The sequence below is a fragment of the Labeo rohita genome, chromosome 2, assembly GCF_022985175.1.
Source record: "Labeo rohita strain BAU-BD-2019 chromosome 2, IGBB_LRoh.1.0, whole genome shotgun sequence".
Lineage (NCBI taxonomy): Eukaryota > Metazoa > Chordata > Actinopteri > Cypriniformes > Cyprinidae > Labeo > Labeo rohita.
This window is the reverse complement of record NC_066870.1, coordinates 34,827,185-34,847,224: the sequence shown is the minus strand read 5'-3', so window position 1 is coordinate 34,847,224 and position 20,040 is coordinate 34,827,185. Positions and strand designations below refer to the sequence as shown.

Here is a 20,040-nt window from a genome sequence, read left to right as displayed (position 1 = left end):
ACAGGAAGTCATCCCTCCCTCTGTTAGCGGAGGAAAGTCTCCGCTGAGCCCTCCCCAATTAAACCCACTCTCGCTCTAATATTAGACCCGACTTAACCATCTCTCTCTCCCTGTGTTTCTCTCCTTCGCTCTCTTTTACGTTACGTTTCAGCACCGGCTCTCCTGACATCTTTCTTTCTCTGTTATTGTCTCTCCACCTCTCCTCACTCATAATTGCAGAGTGCTCAGCGCAGGCCCAAGCACATTTGTTTCAACAGATGTTTTGTGCGGCACAGAGAGCCACATACTGCACGCAAACGCTGCGCGCTGTCGACGGCTTTTCTGTGGTTTGTGCTGCCATGCAGTTCTGATAAATTCACAAGGTAACACTACTCAATCACAAGCTCACTCTATAATCACGTCCAGCCAGTTCTTATGCACGAAAGCTTGTGTCTGTAATTGTGACTTTGTCTCACAATTTTTCTCACAGTTTTGAGTTTATACTGCACGGTTCAGCAAGAAAAGTCAGTATGGCAAGAGATAAACTCAGAATTCAGCCTTTGCTTCATGCAATTCCAAGTTTACATCACGTAATTCTGCATTTATATCTCAGAAATCTGAGTTTACATCCCACAATTCTGCATTTAATTCATGAATTATGCATTTATATCTCGCAATTCAGAATCTGTATCTTGCAATTCTGCATTTATATCTCACAAATCTGCATTTATTCTGCATTTGTATGTTACAAATCTGAGTTTATATCCCACAATTCTGCATTCATATCTTACAATTCTACATTTAATTAACAAATTCTGCATTTATATCTCATAATTCTGAATTTGTATCTTGCAATTCTGCATTTATATCTTATGAATCAGCATTTATATCCCACATTTCTGCATTCATATCTTGCAATTCTACATTTAATTCACAAATTCTGCATTTATATCTTGCAATTTTGCATTTGTATGTTGCAATTTTGCATTTATATCTCAACAAATCTGAGTTTCAATCCCAAATTTGAGTCTATATCTCACAATTATGCATTTATAGCTCACAATTTTGCATTTATAGCTCACAAATCTGAGTGTATATCCCAAATTTGAGTTTATATCCCACAATTATGTATTTTTATTTCACAATTCTGCATTTATATCTCACAAATCTGAGTTTATATCCCAAATTTGAGTCTATATCCCATAATCCCATAAAAGAAAAAAAATCAGGATTGTGAGATACAAACTCCCACAATCCCACAATTATGCATTTATCTTACAATTCTACATTTTTATCTCACAATTCTGCATTTATATCTATCTTGCAATTCTACATTTAATTCACAAATTCTGCATTTGTGTTGCAATTTTGCATTTATATCTCACAAATTTGAATTTATATCTCACAATTCTGCATTTAGAACTTGAAATTCTGTATATATATTTTGCAATTCTGCATTTATCTTACAATTCAGACTGTTTTTTTTCTCAGAATTACAAGAAAAAAATATTAGAATTGTGAGATACAAACTCTAGAATTTTGACTTACTTTCCCACAATTCCAACTTCATATCTTACAATTCTGCATTTATATTTTACAATTCTGTATTTATATCACAATTCTGCATTCATATTTTGAAATTTTGCTTATATATTGCAATTCTGCATTTATATCTCACAATTCTACATTTATAGCTTGAAATTCTGACTTTTTTTTTTGGAGAATTACAAAGGAAACACAAAGTGAAATACAAACTTAGAATTCTGACTTTCTTTCTCACAGTTCCAACTTGATATATCGAGTTTACATTAATTTATTTTAAGAAAAATCCAAATTAAAAGATATTTTGTCGCAAGGTGGAAACAACCTTCCATACTTTTGGGAATTTATCAGAATTAAAAAATATATACATTTTATATCATTGACTGCTAAACAAAAATCAAACTCAAACCAACTTAAAGTTAACAGGAAATCAAAACTGACATCATTTAATTGTTATTGCTCACACTGTACACAACTTGTTGCATGTTACAGCAAAGAAAATCTTTTTGAAAAAATTTTGCTGCTTTTTGGAACTGGTTTCTTGCTGGTCCAAGCTAGTTTATGTGACCTTGATCAAGCTGGTTAGTACTGTTAGACCACTTTGGACCAGCAACAAACTATCTACTATGTTCCAAAAAACAATAAATAGCTTATTCCATAATCATGTCCCAGCACTATGACAGAAACTATGACAAATTTCTGATATGAGCTCCTCTTGGAAAATCCAGTTTAAAAAGTCAACAGGAAGTCTGTTGATGGAAGAAACTGACCCCGTTTACTTGTTTCTGGTCATACTGTACTTCTAAAAGGTCAGGTTTTGCAACAATGCCATAAAAGAACCACTTCTTCTCAGTGCAAAGGATATAGAACCTTCTTTCCACTATAAAGAACCTTTTGTGGAATGAAAATGTTCCGTGCACGTTAAAGGTTCTTCATGGAACCATTCCAAAAAACAGGCTGACCATTAGAAGGGAGGTCATCCACCTACACCAGTTCAGACCAGCAAACCAACTACCTTCAGGTGGTTTTAGCTGAATTTAAGTGAATGTTACTGAATCTGACTACATGACACATAAAAAAAATTAGAGAAATCACATTTATTGCTGAAAGTGTTTTCACAATGGATGATGAGTTCAGCACAACTCAGATCTTCATTGCCTTACCTCTGCGATGTTTTCTTGTACTTTCTCCTGTAACAAAACAAACAGAACATTAAAACCTGCATTCAGCTATACTGTGTACAATTATACTGGATTTATTTCATAAATAATAATACGCACACATCTCACAGACAGCCTATATTTAAACCCTTATGTTTCATGCTGAACACTCAACTGAGATCAAATATTCAACAGTGGTCTAATGTTTTATTATTATTACCTATTTTATAATTAATAATTTTTTGTCATTTATTTTTCAAGTTGTTTTTATGGCCCTGCAAGTTGCAAAACAATTTTGCATCTACTTTGGAAAAAATTACTTAAAAGTTCTCCACATATACCACATGCAGACTCATGCCCTTTCGGAAAAATAAAATAAAATAAAATAAAATAAAATAAAATAAAATAAAATAAAATAAAATAAAATAAAATAAAATAAAATAAAATAATCTATTTGTCAGTTTTCAATAAATGAATTTATATTAAATTTTGTTTCAAAAGGAATTAAGTCGTCTTTTCAAACAGGCTGTTTAAAGCACGGCTTCTTCTTGGTATATTTTTACAGTGTGTCGCTGACAGCTCATATATGTCTTTCCATAAAGCCCATTAACAACACAAGGACGGTGAAGCAATTAGTCAGCGCGCAGGAAAAATAAGAGCTGCCCAATCATTACTCATTCCTGCCATGAGCTACTATCACTGGTGCCTGAAATTACTCCTTAGAAAAGGAAACTCCTCCTTGCTGTCCCCCTTTCCTTTCAAAAGTCACCAAACATAATTACAAGTGCTGCTTCACACCACTGAAGTGTTGCATACACACAAGTGCACATGCAAAACTACGTCCACGTACAGTGTAAATGCACACACTCATGACAGCTGTGTGTGTTTGAGGCTTTCTGTGAGATTAAATGCTGATGCGGTCAGATTTACCCACTCCAGTAACCTTTAACATCCACATATACAGCTGCTTCTACATGGCCAAAACACAGCAAAACAGCTTAACATCCTGTGAACTGGCCTGACGTCCTATGACGGGCAATAATCCAAACCCAGTGAAGGGACTAACACAATTTTGGCAAAAACAGCACTTGTTTTTGGCCCTCCGTTGGAGAGAACAACAAAGTTCTTAAAGGAGCAGTTCACCCACAAATATAGGAGAACTCCACTTCCAGAACAACAATTTACAAATAATTTACTAACCCCCTTGTCATCCAAGATGTTCATGTCTTTCAGTTGTAAAGAAATTAATGTTTTTGAGGAAAGCATTTTTTTCTTTATATAATGGATTTGATTGGTGCCCCGATTTTGAACTTCCAAAATGTAGTTTAAATGCAGCTTTAAAGGGCTCTAAACGATCCCAGCCGAGGGAGAAGGGTCTTATCTAGCGAAACGATCTGTCATTTTTTTCAGAAAATAAAAATTTGTATATTTTTAAGCACAAAAGCTCGTGTAGCACAGGTTCTGGGATGCGTGTTCACGTACTATTGAATCATGTTGAAAGGTCACGCCGAACCACAGACCCAGTATTTACAAAGTGAACGAGCAAAGACTAAGAAAGTGCAAGCAAGTCAAACGCTGTTTACAAACAAAAAGGTACAACGATGTCAGACGATTCTGAAGTTGTAGGAGAAAATAAGATGGAGTTTTTCGCCATACTCTACCGTTTTTTAGCCAGAGTACACAGACAATGAACTTGGACGTGATTCGTATTAGTGATGGGAAGCTCGGATCATTTTACCGACTCGAACCTTTGAGTCTCGTTCAGCAAAATAAACAAATCTTTTTTCGAGTCATTTCATCTACTGCTTACTCAAATGTTGTCACACTACAAACAAGACAAAACTATAATGCTATAAGAAACAGAAATTATTAATTAATTGTTTACCTGGGTCTTTAGTCTATGATTAGCTCACCTCACTTTTTATCTGACATGTTTTTGGGTTTGAGTCGTTCGTTCATCAAGTGACAGCCCCATAAGCTCAACCAATGCAGTGTGAGCCGGAAAAACAATTGATTAGCTCATCTCTTGAGTCTTCAGGTTCGAGTTGTTCGTTCATCACGTGACAAAAACCCGAAGACTCGAAACAGGTGAACTAATTCCAGTACAGAACCTAATAGGATGTTGCGCATGCTCGACTGAACGAATCACTCCCCGAGTCACATTAAAGATTCGTTCAAAATGAATGAATCGTTCAAGAAAGATCCATCACTAATTCGTAGCATCGTGGACATGCATCGCAGAGCCTGTGCTACACAAGCTTTTGTGCTTAAAAAGTATAAAAAAAATTATTTTTCGAAAAAAATGGCAGATTGTTTCGCTAGATAAGACCCTTCTTCCTCGGCTGGGATCGTTTAGTCCTTTGAAGCTGCATTTAAACTACATTTTGGAAGTTCAAAATCGGGGCACCAATCACGAAAAATCCTGAAATGCTTTCCTCAAAAACAAGAATTACTTTACAACTGAAGACAGAAAGACATGAACATCTTGGATGACAAGGGGGTGAGTAAATTATTTGTACATTGTTGTTCTGGAAGTGGACTTCTCCTTTAAGATGTGTTGTTGCAGAGTTCAAAAAGTTCACTTTTTGATGTCAGTGACGTCATAGGCACCACTTTTATGGTGTTTTTGGAGCTTGACAGCTCTGGTTACTTTCTACTGTCTTTATAAAGAAACAAACAGCTTGGAAATTCTGCAAAATTCTCAATATTCTCCTTTTGTGCTTCATAGAAGACATAAATCTACATGACTTGAAGGTGACTGTATATCTTTTGATTTCTAGAGAACTATTCTGACCTCTGATGTACATTCAAGTGAATATAGCATTAAACAAGGAAAAAAGGGGAGAGGGACTTGATTTTATTCATAAGGAATTGATTGAAATAAAAAAGAAGAAGAATTAGCACCATCAAGACTTTTTGCATGGTTTTTTATGACAATTAAGAAAAAAATCCTGAAAGTAATAATTATATACACAGAATATAATTAATGTAAAAGTTTTAATTTGTTCTTTTAATTTACATGTTTTTTAAAACATTTTTTTTACATTTTTTAATTTAAATGTATATTTATTATAATTTTTTATAGTATGTGTCCATGCAAATCCAGTCTGCATTTGCAATTGCATTCTTAGGTGCATCCATCCAGCTAAAAAGTAATAAATCACACACACACAGAAGAAAAAGAAAAAAGAAAATTAAAAAAAGTTAAGTATTTAAGTATTACAAAAGGACCATCAAGACTTTTTGAATAGGGACATCATGACAATTGATTACGAAATGTAAAAGTAATAATTATATTTGTTTTTTGTTTTTTTTATTAATTTAAATGTTTTTTAATTGAATTATTTTTAAAACTTTATTTAATTTAATTTATACTCATTATAGTTTTTATAGTATTTTTCCATCCAAATCCAGTACGTCTCAAAAATGCTTATTTAATTTTAATTATTTTATTGTTTATATGCATTATTTTTATACTTATCATGACAGTAAATAATAAATAATAATGCTCATGCATAAATATAATACATAAAAAAATATAATCAACTAATCAATCAATGAAATACTCAATTACTGAAGTTAATGGTTACATTTGAAAATGTAAATACATAGACCACTGTGTGTGCACATCAATTTTACTTCTGACTCTGATGTAAATTCAAGTGAAAAATGATATTTAATTAGAAAAATAAGATGGGAGGGACTTGATTTTATTCATAAGGAAGTGATTGGATTATGAAAAATGTCTCTATATGACAGGTAGATGAAGGGGAGGAGTTGAAAATTAAGATTTCTTGACTGAAAATCAATGTAATTTCAGAGGAGAAGCAAGTTATGATGTATAAAAGAAAGATTATGAAGACAGACATTTTCTACTTTGGATTAACATGCACTAATTAATCATTTACAATAAGATGAATAAAAAAAAAATGATTTTATGTTATATTGACTTTAACTGATTCAGTACACACAAAAACTCTTCAAACTCAGCATTAAAAGAAGAAAATTACTTTGCCTGAAAATTTTACTGCCTGAAAGGATAAAATATGAGAGGAGACAAACACCCCTCCCCTCATTCATCTTATTCTTGCTTTCATTCGCTTTTTCTTTCTCCTTCTCACTCGTCTTTTCTTCTTCACCCATAGTGAGGAAATTGCATTTCATTCACCGAGTTCTGGGACAATATAGAGACTTTTTCTCCCGCCACCCAATAACACCCAGAAAGAAAAACTGATTGACATCGAAGAAATTAGTTTGTCTACAGATGATGGAGCTGTTTAATATATATTTGAGAAGTATTTGAAACATAATAATAAAAAATAAATAAATACAAAATATGAACTCTCAGTGCAATGACCTCACTGAATAAAATCAGAATTTAAAAAAAAAAAAAAACTTGATATGGAACACTTTTTTTGCATGGGAAAATTTTTTATGACAATTAAGAAATGTAAAAAAATGATAAAAAATTATTTTCATTACTACAATCCAAAAAGTAATACATTTTAAAAAAATATATTTTTTTATTTTATTATTTTTATTGTGTTTTTTCCCCCTGCATTTGTCCATCCAAATCCAGTAGGCGTCCAAAAATGCTTTTTTTTTTTACATTTTAATTATTTTATTATCAATCATTATTTTTATTGTTTATTATGAATCTGAACTATGGAATGACACAATATAATACAACTTAAACATATAATATAATATAATATAATTTGTCAATCATGAAATTTGTTGTACTAGCTTTAATTTATGATGATTTAAACAAACAAACAAACAAAAAAAAAGTATTGCAGCTGACTTTCTGTAATGAGAACCGATAAAAAAAATGCTTAATTGACATAAAAACGTACGTCACTACGCAAAAATAGTCCTAAAACAGTCTTTAGGCTTTATTCTGATTATAATTTTGTATTTTTTTCTACTTACTTTGGGGTGACAAGTGAATTTGGAGATGTTTACATGAGATTCAGGATGTTTGTCAACCTCTTAGATGCAAATACACTCTCACACAAAACACAAGAAAACCTGTTGAAAAGCTCATACTCACAGTCCCCGCAGTCGGAGCCAGATTTTCTCAATCTGGTCGGGTTGCAAGTACTTGAGCGACGTGCTTTCAAACTCCTCGATCTCTCTGGTGGGAGACTCCATGATGCCAAGACAGGAAAAAAAAAAACTTAATCCCAAAGCTGGAGCAGGAGAGGCGAGACAAGATTCCCCTCTTCAGTTGAGCTGCGGTTGGGACACTGCAGTCGTCATAGCCTTGTTCTGTCCTCCTGCTCCTCCTCCTGTCCCTTGTGCTCCACTCTGGTCTGAGCACAGGAGCGTGTGGCGGTACTGCAGTACGATCTCTCACTCTCTCTCTCTCAGAAATACAGCGCAGCCCAGATTAAGGGAGACTCCTGATTTCATGAGTGTTGGTGGGAGGGGTTGAGCGTGACTGAAGCCTCCAGTGGTGATGCCATGATCAATAATGACAAACTAGGTCTCTTCCCATAGGACAAATCACAAATGACATGTCTTTAATATCTCAATTGTTTCTCCTAGACAGCAACGGGATTAAGCAGAGAGCAAACAGAGGCTTTTGATTGAGTCCCCTGAGAAAATAGCCCAGTAATCTCCTGGGTTATTATAGTTAACTAAAACTAAAACCATTAAAAAAATGTTACTGTAAAATGTCAATGTTAAATCAAATAAACATTATCTAAAGTAAATATATATATTTACTTTAGATAATGTTTAAATAAATAAAAATCAAATACAGTTGAGGTCAAAAGTTTACAGAATCCGCAAAATGTTAATTGTCTTACCAAAATAAGAGGGATCATACAAAATGCATTTTATTTTGTATTTAGTACTGACCTGAATAAGATTTTTAACATAGATTATGTTCACATATAGCCCACAAGAGAAAATAATAGTTGAATTTATAAAAATGACCCCGTTCAAAAGTTTACATACACTTGATTTTTAATACTGTGTTGTTACCTGAATGATCCACAGCTGTGTTTTTTTGTTTAGTGATAGTTGTTCATGAGTCCCTTGTTTGTCCTGAACAGTTAAACTGCCTACTGTTCTTCAGAAAAATCCTTTAGGTTCCACAAATTCTTCAGCCAAATTTTTTCAGCCTTTTTGTGTATTTGAACCGTTTCCAAAAATGACTGTATGATTTTGAGATCCATCTTTTTATACTGAGGACAACTGAGGGACTCATATGCAACTATTACTGAAGGTTCAAACGCTCACTGTTGCTTCAGAAGGAAAAATTATGCATTAAGAGCTGGGGGTGAAAACTTTTTGAATTTAAAGATCAGGGTAAATTTAACTTACCCTGAATTTTTTTGTCTTCTGGGAAACATGTAAGTATCTTTCGTAGGTTCTGATGGGCAACATTAAATGAAAAAAATATGATATTTAGGCAAAATAAGAAAAATATACACCTCTTCATTCTGTTCAAAAGTTTACACCCCTGGCTCTTAATACATCGTTTTTACTTTTGGAGCATCAGTGAGTGTTTCAACATGCTTTTTGTACGATCCCTCTTATTTTGGAAAAATAATTAACATTTTGCAGATTCTGCAAGGTGTATACAAACTTTTGACCTCAACTGTGAACCCCCAATTCTTCCAATATTTTCACGTTTAAGGTCACTGCACACTGAAGTCCAAAATTTTCATATGCGTTTCTTCGTAGTCGTCATTCTAAAAATTTGTCACGCACAGAGTCCGATGCGTATTAATTCATGTGGTGCGGAAAAAAAAGGTTTGTAAAAGAATACACAATTGAATCTTCAAGCAGCGAGGATGATTTTGTTGTTCACTCTCTTCTTAAAAGAGAAAAAAGAAGGGCATATTGGGTCCATCCAATTATAAATTTTTCATGAAAGATTTTTTACATGAAAAAATTAGTTCAATAGTTCTAAAAGTTTTCCAACCATTAGTCAGAAGTGTATGCAGTTAACAGGAATCCCCTTTCGTTTAATGAAAGTTTCTGCATTGCTTAGCCATTCATACTATGTGGGTAATTCAAACCGGTTTACCGTTTGAACCAGTATAATTCAAACCGGTTTACCGTTTGAACAGGTATACTGCCCTGCACCAATCTGAGATATAGCCTACTATCCAGTTGTCACAGTTATGGACTTTGTGTTGAGTTTCTGTTTGCGTTACCCTACAGTAGTTTCTAATCAGCCCTGATTTGTTTCTATGGTTACTTATGATTTGCAGCTGTCTCTCATTCATTAGTGTTATTATTTATACTCCCTGTTCTGTTCAGGCTTGGCCAGTTATTGTTTACGTTATTGTGTTCCTGTATTCCTTGTGGGTTTGTTATTAAAGGACTGTTATGTATTATTCTTTGTCGTTGTGCGCTTATTACAGAGCACTGTGCACGACACCAGTATCCAAATTCAGTAAGCTATTCTCATTCGTCTCATTTGTTTTGTTTTATTTTTTTAGAATAACTTCTACTTATCTTTTTGGAAGAAACATCTGAGACACACTTACTTAAATGCAACATAATTGAGACCTTCACATTGGAGCTATAGTTTGTCATCAGTGTTTGTTTCATTGATTGTGTGGAAGTCACTGTGCATGCATTAAAAAAATAGACCAAATGCAAAAGAATGGACATGCACTAACTTGGAAAAAGCATTTTAAAATGTGGCGCTCATGGTGTGAAATGCTATAAATAAATAAATAAATAAATGTTAAATAATCTTACATCAGTCTCCTCTACAGTGTCAAAAGCAGTTCGCCAAGATTATAAATTCTGTAATCAATCAAATTCTCAAAATAAACTCAAACATTTCTCAAATTCATCCAAGACTGAATGATTTGAGACATATCATTCAGTATCCACATTAAGTCTAACATGAGCCATTCTCACATTATAACTCATAAACTTGAGCTTTTATTTTGTTTGTCATCAGTGTTTGTTTCATTGATTGTGTGGATGTCACTGTGCTTGCATTGAAAAATAGACCAAATGCAAAACAGTGGACATGCATGTCCCATTTCTAACCAGAAAAAGCATCTTTTAAAAATGTGGTGCCCATGGTGTGAGATGCTAAAAAAACAGCAAAACATATTCAGTGGTCAACCCCAGTAAACCTGCATGAATCTCCTCTATAGTGTCAAATGACGTCTTAAAATGTGCTCAAATTTTCTCAGATAAGGACTTTTATGATGTTATGAAATGTTTTTATTCCAAATATAGAATCCTGAAAACCTCAATATTTCCCAAATTCATCCAAGATTGAATGACATGAGAGATACTATCCAGTATGCGCATTCATTTATACTCTAAAACTAGAAACAAATAATTAACTTTTTGAAAAAAAACATCTGAGACAAACTTACTTAAAAGTAACATAAGTGAGAACTTCAGTTTGGAGATTTAGTTTGTTTGCCATCAGAGTTTGGTTCATCTGACTGGTGTGAAAAGTCATTGTTTTTGCATTAAAAACAGATAATGCAAAAGAATGGACATGTACGTGACATTTTTAACTTGGAACAAGCATTTTAAAATGTGGTGCTCATGGTGCTCATGGTGTGTGTATCTATGTTCGTTAATACAGTCTAAAGTACAGCAGGCAATTCTCACACTGTATCTTAGAAATTCAACATAATTTAGACCTTCATACTAGAGCTTTTGGGTTGTTTGCCATCAGAATTTGTTTAATTAATTGCTGCTCTTTCATTAAAAAAAAAAAAAAAAAGACCAAATGCAGAAGAACGGACATGCATGTGACATTTTTAACCAGAAAAAGCATCTTAAATATGTGGTGCTCATGGTGTGAGATGCTAAAAAACAACAAGACATTGGTCAAAGATGCTCATCTAGCATATTTACTTAAAAAAAAAACAATAATCTCACATGCGTCTCCTCTAAAGTGTCAAACGATGTCTTAAAATGTGCTCAAATCTGCTGGGATACCAAAGTCTGCATTCAATTAGATCAAAAGTGAAAGTAAAGACTTTTATAATGTTACAAAATACTTCTATTCCAAATAAATGCTGTTCTTTTAAACTTTCTGTTTATTAAAGAATCCTGAAAAACTGAATGATATGAGAGATACTACCCAGTATGCATATTCATTTATACTCTAAAACTAGAAACAAATGACTAACTTTATAAAAAAAAAAAACATCTGAGACAGCCTTACTTAAATTCAACATAACTGAGAACTTCACACTACAGCTTTTAGTTCATTTGCAGTCAAAGTTGGTTCATTTAATTGGTGTCAAAGGTATTGATTTTCATTAAAAACGTCACATGCGTTTTTAAAAACTGAACGCTTTACTTAAAAATATGATGCTTAGGAAGTGAGATGTTGTACAACTTCCACCATACAAGACATGTTACAATGGACAAATATGTTAATCTAAAATGTTTGCATAAAAACAATTAAAAAACAATTAGCAAACGATTAACAACTGTGCAAACTGATGTGAAAACACACCCCTAAGCTATGAAATAATCACTACGCAATAACATTTAAGTGTCTTATTATGCTGGAAAGGGAATAGATGGTAGACAGATGACAGGGGAGGTGACGAGGAAAAGGAGAAATAGAAAGAAGTTAAAGACACAAACTGTGACTAGAGAGACGAAGGGGCCAAACAGCCTGCAGCTGAAGAGCGGAGTGAGATTATATGCCTTTTAGATGAATGTGCCGCCCTACTGTCAGATACACATTAACACAAACATTCACACACACTGAATGCGCTGCTCTGTTCTCTGCTTCCATTTACCAAATGACCCAATAATTGCTCAATCTTTCTTTCAAGACTCGTGGAGGATAAACAGATTCATCTTGACGATCAGGAGCCTTCATAGAGAGCAAATTCATGAATTCTAGTGAAGAAAGAAGCTGGGTCTATGAGTGGCCATTATCAATTTATTTTCTAAGAACTGAGCATTATCAGAGTTTAACATCTCAGTTGGCTCTCACTTCTCTTATACTGTATATAAACTTCTGTAAACTTCTGGTTCTCTTCTAGAGTTTCAGAAGAGATCTTAAAGTCCCCCTGTAGTCAAAATTTGTATCCCTTAAAACTGATCTTTGATCATCAAAATGAAATATTTAAATGTTTTTTCTTGTGAAAATAATTTTCTCATGCCTTAAAGGAGAACTTCCAGAATAACAATTTACAAATAATTTACTCACCCCCTTGTCATCCAAGATGTTCATGTCTTTCTGTCTTCAGTCATAAAGAAATTATATTTTTTGAGGAAAGCATTTCAGGATTTTTCTTTATATAATGGACTTGATTGGTGCCCCAATTTTGAACTTCCAAAATGTAGTTTAAATGCAGCTTCAAAGGGCTCTAAACGATCCCAGTCGAGGAAGAAGGGTCTTATTTAGTGAAATGATCTGTCTTTTTTTTTTTAATTGTATACTTTTTAAGCACAAAACGCTCTGGGATGTGCGTTCACGATGCTATGAATTAGTGATGAATTAGTCGTTCTTGAACGATTCATTTATTTTGAACGAATATTTAATGTGACTCGGGAAGAACGAGTCAGCTCGGGGAGTGATTCGTTCAGTCGCGCATGCGCAACAGCCTATTAGGTTCTGTACTGGAATTAGTTCATCTGTTTCGAGTCTTCGGGTTTTTACGAGTCGTTCATCTTATGGATGGTTATCGAACCCAAAGTCTTGAGAGATGAACTAATCAATTCTTTTTCCACCTCACACTACATCGCTTAAGCTCATGGGGCTGTCACGTGATGAACGAACGACTCAAACCCGAAAACTTGTCAGATAAGAGGTGAGGTGAGCTAATCATAGACTAAAGACCCAGGTAAGCAATGAATTAATCTTTTCTGTTTCTTATAGCATTATAGTTTTGTCTTGTTTGTAGTGTGATCAACTTTTGTGTAAGCAGTAGATTCAAAAGTCTGTAGACTCAAAGGTCTGAGTCGGTAAAATAATCCGAACTTCCCATCACTACTACAAATCACGTCTAAGTTCATTGTCTGTGTACTCCGGCTAAAAAAGGAGGAGTATGGCGAAAAAAATCGTATTTTCTCCTACAACTTCAGAATCATCCGACATCGTTGTACCTTTTTGTTTGTAAACAGCGTTTGACTTACTTGCACTTTCTTAGTCTTTGCGCGTTGTAAACACTGGGTCTGTAGTTCCGCCTACGTTCGCCGTGACCTCTCAACATGATTCAATAGTACGTGAACACGCATCACAAAGCCTGTGCTACACGAGCTTTTGTGCTTAAAAAGTATACAATGTATTTTTATTTTTTTTATTATTTATTTTTTTTTTTCGCTAGATAAGACCCTTCTTCCTCGGCTCGGATCGTTTAGAGCCCTTTGAAGCTGCATTTAAACCACATTTTGGAAGTTCAAAATCGGGGCACCAATCAAGTCCATTACATGCAGAAAAATCCTGAAATGCTTTCCTCAAAAACCATAATTTCTTTACAACAGATCACAGAAAGACATGAACATCTTGGATGGCAAGGGGTTGAGTAATTTATCTGTGAACTGTTGTCTGGAAGTGGACTTCTCCTTTAAAACAGCTTGAAAACAACTCCACTCCCCTTGCCTCATTTATTATACGCGGATCTATGAATATGCATATTAGCCCCGCCCCCTGAACCACTGACTAAACTATAGTAAATGCCATATAGTGGCGAAACATGGATAATGACTCATAAAACTATGTTTTTACTATCGGACAACTACAGTGGATACTGTAACATTTGTTAAAGTTACTTACTTGACGATGTTGTGCCCTCAAAATGCCTTGAAGGCTCGAATGCAGCCTAGTTTGTGATTCCAGTTCACGCCCAGGAGCATATGCAAGTAATGTGTAAACAGGAGAGGGCTACTTTTACACTTTTGCCACGGGTTATTTTTCCAAGTTAGCGCTTAGTGCCTAGCGGTTGTGCTCTATTTAATGCTCCATTTAATGCGCTGATAATTCTATTGGTATATTTTGCATGATAGGAATCTATTCTTTGACTTGATTGGTTACTGAAGTTTGTGGCTGTTTCAAACCGCATTTCTGGGACAGCCTTTGGGAAACTACAGTTTTAATGAGAAAATACTCAGCAATTGTGTTGATTATTGGATTGGCACATGGTTTCTCTAAAAGCATATTAAAAACACCACAAAGACAAATAAACATAAAAATCTTGATTTTCACTAAAGGGGAACTTAAACAAAGACTCAATCTGTGCTTATTTATATACCACTGTTCAAATGTTTGGGGGCAAGTAAATGAAACAAGCAAGGGCTGCCACTGAAACTGTCGACTATGATATCTGTCAATCCATACAGTTTATCCGTAACTTTAAAAATAAACTTACTGACCCCAAACTTTTGAGTGGTAGTGTACAAAAGACACCAAAATCTGCATTCAAAAGTCTTAACACCAAGTCAAATTTCTAAAAATCATTCAGCAATTTTTACAGAACTGCTAAAAGCATAAAAATTATAAGAATGCACCTGGGGTTCATTGCTTCCCAACAGTTTAGCTTTGATTTCAAAAGCACGCAGTGTTCTATAAATGCAGTTTTTATTAGCATATTCATGTGAATAAAAACATACTGAGTCGTTACACCACGCTGTGGTCCGTTTATGTTACCATACACCACTCTCGTCGAAAATCAATTGATTAGGTTTATCCCTCCTTTTGTTTCTTGCGCTTTTGTATTTTTCCATCTGCTTCACACAATGGGGCCATTATATAATGGAGTTTCCTGAACACCCCGAAAATCCAATAAGGCTGAAAGCTGGGCCGGCCGGCCTGAGACTAATGCAGAGATCTAATTCCTCACGCTGGAAATGTTTTTTCTCCAGGGAGACATTCAGGGACAGCTGTTATTGAAAGCCGAGACACAGCGGCAGGTTAGCGCCGCAGATTTCTCAAAACATTCTGGCGTTCGTTGGCAACATTCGACATCTAAATCAGCCATGCAATATTGAGAGGACGCCATAAATTAAATATAATTGTTATATTCAAGATATAAATCAAAATCGGAAGATGTTCATCTTATTATCGGATTATTAAAAGTAGTTGTTGAATATAAATATTACGTGCAAAAAGATCTAAAATTATACGTTAGCATTTCCATTAATCTCAACAGCACACTTTAAGATCACTTTGAACATTAAATGCTAAGTGACTAATCATAAAAATATCCTGAAACACTGATTGGGTAATGGAAAACCCTTCACTAGTCACTATCCTGATGTATGCAGACAGGGAAAAATAAGTCTGTTTCACACTTTTAAGAGCCCTCCAAAAACCTGTCAGTGGTAAAACATTATAATATAATAAAATACTCACTTTATAATATATTGCTTGCAAAACAGGTTAATTTTGACAGAATACACAGATAATTCTGAATGCCTATCAACAGAGCAAGACGCAGGGGTCTAACACTAAAGTAACCAGCCTAAATTTGACCCACTGGGATGGACGGATGGATGGATTAAAAAAAAATACATATTAAAAATACACATAGTGCTAAGAATAAATAATTAACATGCATTGCTGGCTAAAGTATTACACCTGGTCTTAAAAAATAAATGGATCAATAAAATAAATACCAAAAAATACCTAAATATTGTCCCAACATATCCATTGTTTCATAAATGGATGCAAAAAAAATGCATACTTTACGAAATTTTGTAACTCAAAATCTAATTCTCATGATTACAGTAGCCATATGACCATTAGCAGTGAGAGGAAAAATATAAAATTAGTAGTAGTAGTAGTAGTATTAAAAATAATAATATAACAATAAAATTAAATCAAATAAAGCCACATAAAGAAGTAAAATAAAAAGGGAAAAATAAATAAATAAAATTCTCATTAATAGACATATGACCATTAACAGAGAGGAAAAATGTAAAATCAGTAGTATTAAAAATAATAGTAATATAACAATAAAATGAAATAATGTAAAACCACATAGACAAGGAAAACAAAACTTAAAAAAATAAAATAAAATGAATAAATAAATAAATTTTTTTACATGTAAATAAATATGTAAAGATAAAATAAAATAGTCAAAATTTGTAAATATGTACCTAAATAAGCAAATAGAGTAAATTCACTTATATAAAACTGAAAAAGAAATAAACGAAATAAATAAAAAAATACATGTACGTAAATACATAAACAATTACTTACATAAATAAAATAAGCAAATGAAGAATTTATTTGCAAAAACAGATAACACATTTTCAAATATAATGTTTTTTATTATGTTCTCATGTTTTTATTGTGTTTTATTGTCTTTTATCTGTATTTTAGTTATTATTATGTTATTTATTTTTTCTTCATATCAAAATAACTCAACTGCAGTTTGATTGAGATTAATTGGAATGCAAATGAAAAAAACATAATTTTTGAAATTTATTAAAAACAGAGTTATGCGTTTTTGCAAATGAACTCTTCAAATATTTACTTAAGTTAACGAAAGTACATAACTGCATCCGTGCATGCCTATTTAAATAAATAAATATTTTCTTGCATAAATAAACTAAATAAGTACATACATACATTTGTAAACAACTACGTACGTGCATACTTAACTAAATAAATGTCAATAAAATATATAGAAAATATGAATAAAATATTTATGTATGCATGAACAACTACACTCACACATACCTAATAAATAATTAAAAAATAATATAAGTACATACAGTATGTACATCCATAACTTCATACATACATACCTAACAAACAAAATACACAAACAAATAAGGGGCAGTTCCTCAAAATGATTAACTATCACACTACCCTGGCATTTCAGACACAAACACCTCATAACCATAAGTGATTCAGTCTGGAAAGTTCTCTTGGGTGCAGGGAAAGAAACACTAATATTGTATTCGAGTCAGGTGGCAGTAAAAAAAGAATTTACCTCTCATCCCTTATTAAAAACAATTATCATTCAAATATTCCTGTGTGTTTATCCATCTCTGTATTTATCTACTTAGCTCAGCTTGTGTCTCCCTTCCTGCCATTCATTCCTGATGATGATGATGATGAGGACAGGCCTTTCAATTACCTGATGCAGGAGGTGGGAGATAATGCCAGGCCAAAGTCTCAAAGACACATCAGCGCCAGGCCGCTTTCATCTGTGGAGATGCTCTCTATGCCGCACATGCGAGCGCTTCCCTCCGTCTACTCTGAGCTCTTCAAAGGTCTTGTTTGAAGGTGCTCTTTCTGCTGTCTATACTCTACTCTGCTTTTCTTTTAAGTGAGGTTTATATTGAGTGTGTGTCAGGAGGCTGAGAGCTTCCAACCGTGAATGACGTCACCTCCTGTGACCCATCACATCGCTAGACACATCAAACTTGACCAGCGGCATCTCAAAACACTATAAATCTGACAGGCTTGGCTCATGAATATTAATTAGTTGATGTAATGCTCTCTCAGTAGTCCTTGAAAGTTCATTCATTTTTTCTGACTATCAGTCAGCGTTGTTTTGTGGCTGAAAACTTTTTTCTTCTTGTGCAGTTAAAATATGAAGATTATTTTCCAAAAAGCTCATTAATGAACATACAAATTAGAGGGAAGAGGACTTTTTTTTTTTTTTTTTTTTGTGCCTGAGATATGGTACCAATTAAAATTTGAGGGATCTGTTAGAATTATTTTTTAATAAATTATTATTTTTTCAGCAAGGATATATTAAATTGATTAAAAGTGGCAGTAATAACAGTTGTAAATAATATCTTCAAAAGATGTTTATTTCAAATAAATGCTGTTCTTTTGAACTTTGTTTTAGAATCCTGAAAAATAAAATGTATCACTTTTATTTATCACAGCTGTTTTCAACATTTATAACAATAATAAATGTTTCTTGAGCAGCAAATCAGCATATTAGAATGATTTCTGAAGGATCATGTGACACTGAAGACTGGAGTAATGATGCTGAAAATTCAGCTTTGCATCACATAAATAAATTGCATTTTAAAAAAATATTCACATAGAAAGCAATTATTTTAAATTGTAATAATATTTCATAATATTGATGTTTTAATTGTTTTTTTTCTCAAATAAACACAACCTTTGGTGAGCGTAAGATCTGACTTTTAAGACTTTAAAAAAAAAAAAAAACATTAATTTTACAGACCTCAAACTTTTTAATGGTAGTCTATCTGTAAAAAAAAATACAATAAAAAAAGTCATATACAAACACATTATTAATATTCAACAGATACATCTGCAGTCATTATCTTAAACTCCACTAAAAATGCTTAGCTGATTGACAACACCACAATTTTAATGCAAATTAAGCTTAAATGAGAATAAAGTATTTCTCCAGTTTCTAAACATTCAGTCCTTTTGCCTGAAAAGGCTTGAATAAGCATTTACAGTGCTCCCTTTTATTGCTTCTCTCATTGTTTCTGTATAATATTACCTGAAAAAACTCCAACGGGAGCATAATATGCATGAAATACATAAAATACTGGGTGAAAAATGTTTAATTAGTTTTAATCAATATTTTTCAGTGACTTTCAACAAATGCAAATGAGTCTTAATCAAATTACCTATTATACCTCTTTTTACAATATGTAATATAACTCTCAGGCTCCCAAAATGTCTGGGACGTTACAGCTCAAAATACCCCACAGATCATTTATTACATCATTTTGAAAATGCCTATTTTAAGTGGAAACACACTGTTTTCGTGCATGTCTCTTTAAATGCAAATGAGCTACTGCCCCGCTCCTTTTTCCTAAAAAAAACATCTGTTTATGTCTATCACACTGAAATCATGCATTTTAAACCATATTAAACTTCTTATATAGGGTTTTCTGAACACACACATACGAAGCACACGCACAGAAAGCAGCTGTCACACAGCAAGTGATTACTAAACTAAGTTCTCTTTCATGTCTCATTGAGCTTAAATTGTCAGATACACACAAGTTTACGTTAAAAACACACAGGAGTTTCAAAAACAAGTCGGCTAAGTCTCCTCTGATGCTGGGACTCTAAATAGTGTTCTGTGCTCGTCTGTGCAGCCAATGACAAAACAGTTAGCATGCTTTGCTCAAACATTTGCCATGGCATTAGAACTGGTACACCGTTGTCGCTTGTGAAAACAAAATACGGCGCCATGGGTGGAAAAGTGCAGATTAAGGGGCGGGAATATTATAATAAGATCCCCTTTTTACATCACAGGGGGAGCGAAATCTAAGCGGCTCGTTTTTTCACAAGCTTGCAGAGAAAGGCTTAACAAAAATGTACTGGGTTGTTCTTTTTCACATTTTCTGGGTTGGTAGATGCACCCATAGCACTTAAACACTGAAAAAAGTCCAATTTTCATGTCACCTTTAACAGGCATAATTATACTTTAAAGCAACT

The 20,040-nt window shown here is 33.6% G+C and overlaps 1 protein-coding gene across 4 annotated transcripts in view; it reads right to left on the bottom strand.

Moving 5' to 3' along the window:
• Nucleotides 1–20,040, bottom strand: part of pde1cb (phosphodiesterase 1C, calmodulin-dependent b) — a 95,378-nt gene that overhangs the window by 45,661 nt on the left and 29,677 nt on the right. Inside the window, exons 1-2 of one of the 4 annotated variants that reach the window (XM_051136253.1) lie at nucleotides 7,735–8,054; nucleotides 2,685–2,711 (exon numbers count right to left, since the gene is read on the bottom strand). The exons of 2 other annotated variants lie outside the window; for them this stretch is intronic. In XM_051136253.1, coding sequence (XP_050992210.1) covers nucleotides 2,685–2,711; nucleotides 7,735–7,835 — 128 coding nt within the window. In that variant the 5' untranslated portion in view covers nucleotides 7,836–8,054. Of the gene's footprint in view, nucleotides 1–2,684; nucleotides 2,712–7,734; nucleotides 8,055–20,040 lie in introns of those variants that run through there. One more of the 4 variants, XM_051136260.1, reaches the window with a different exon arrangement.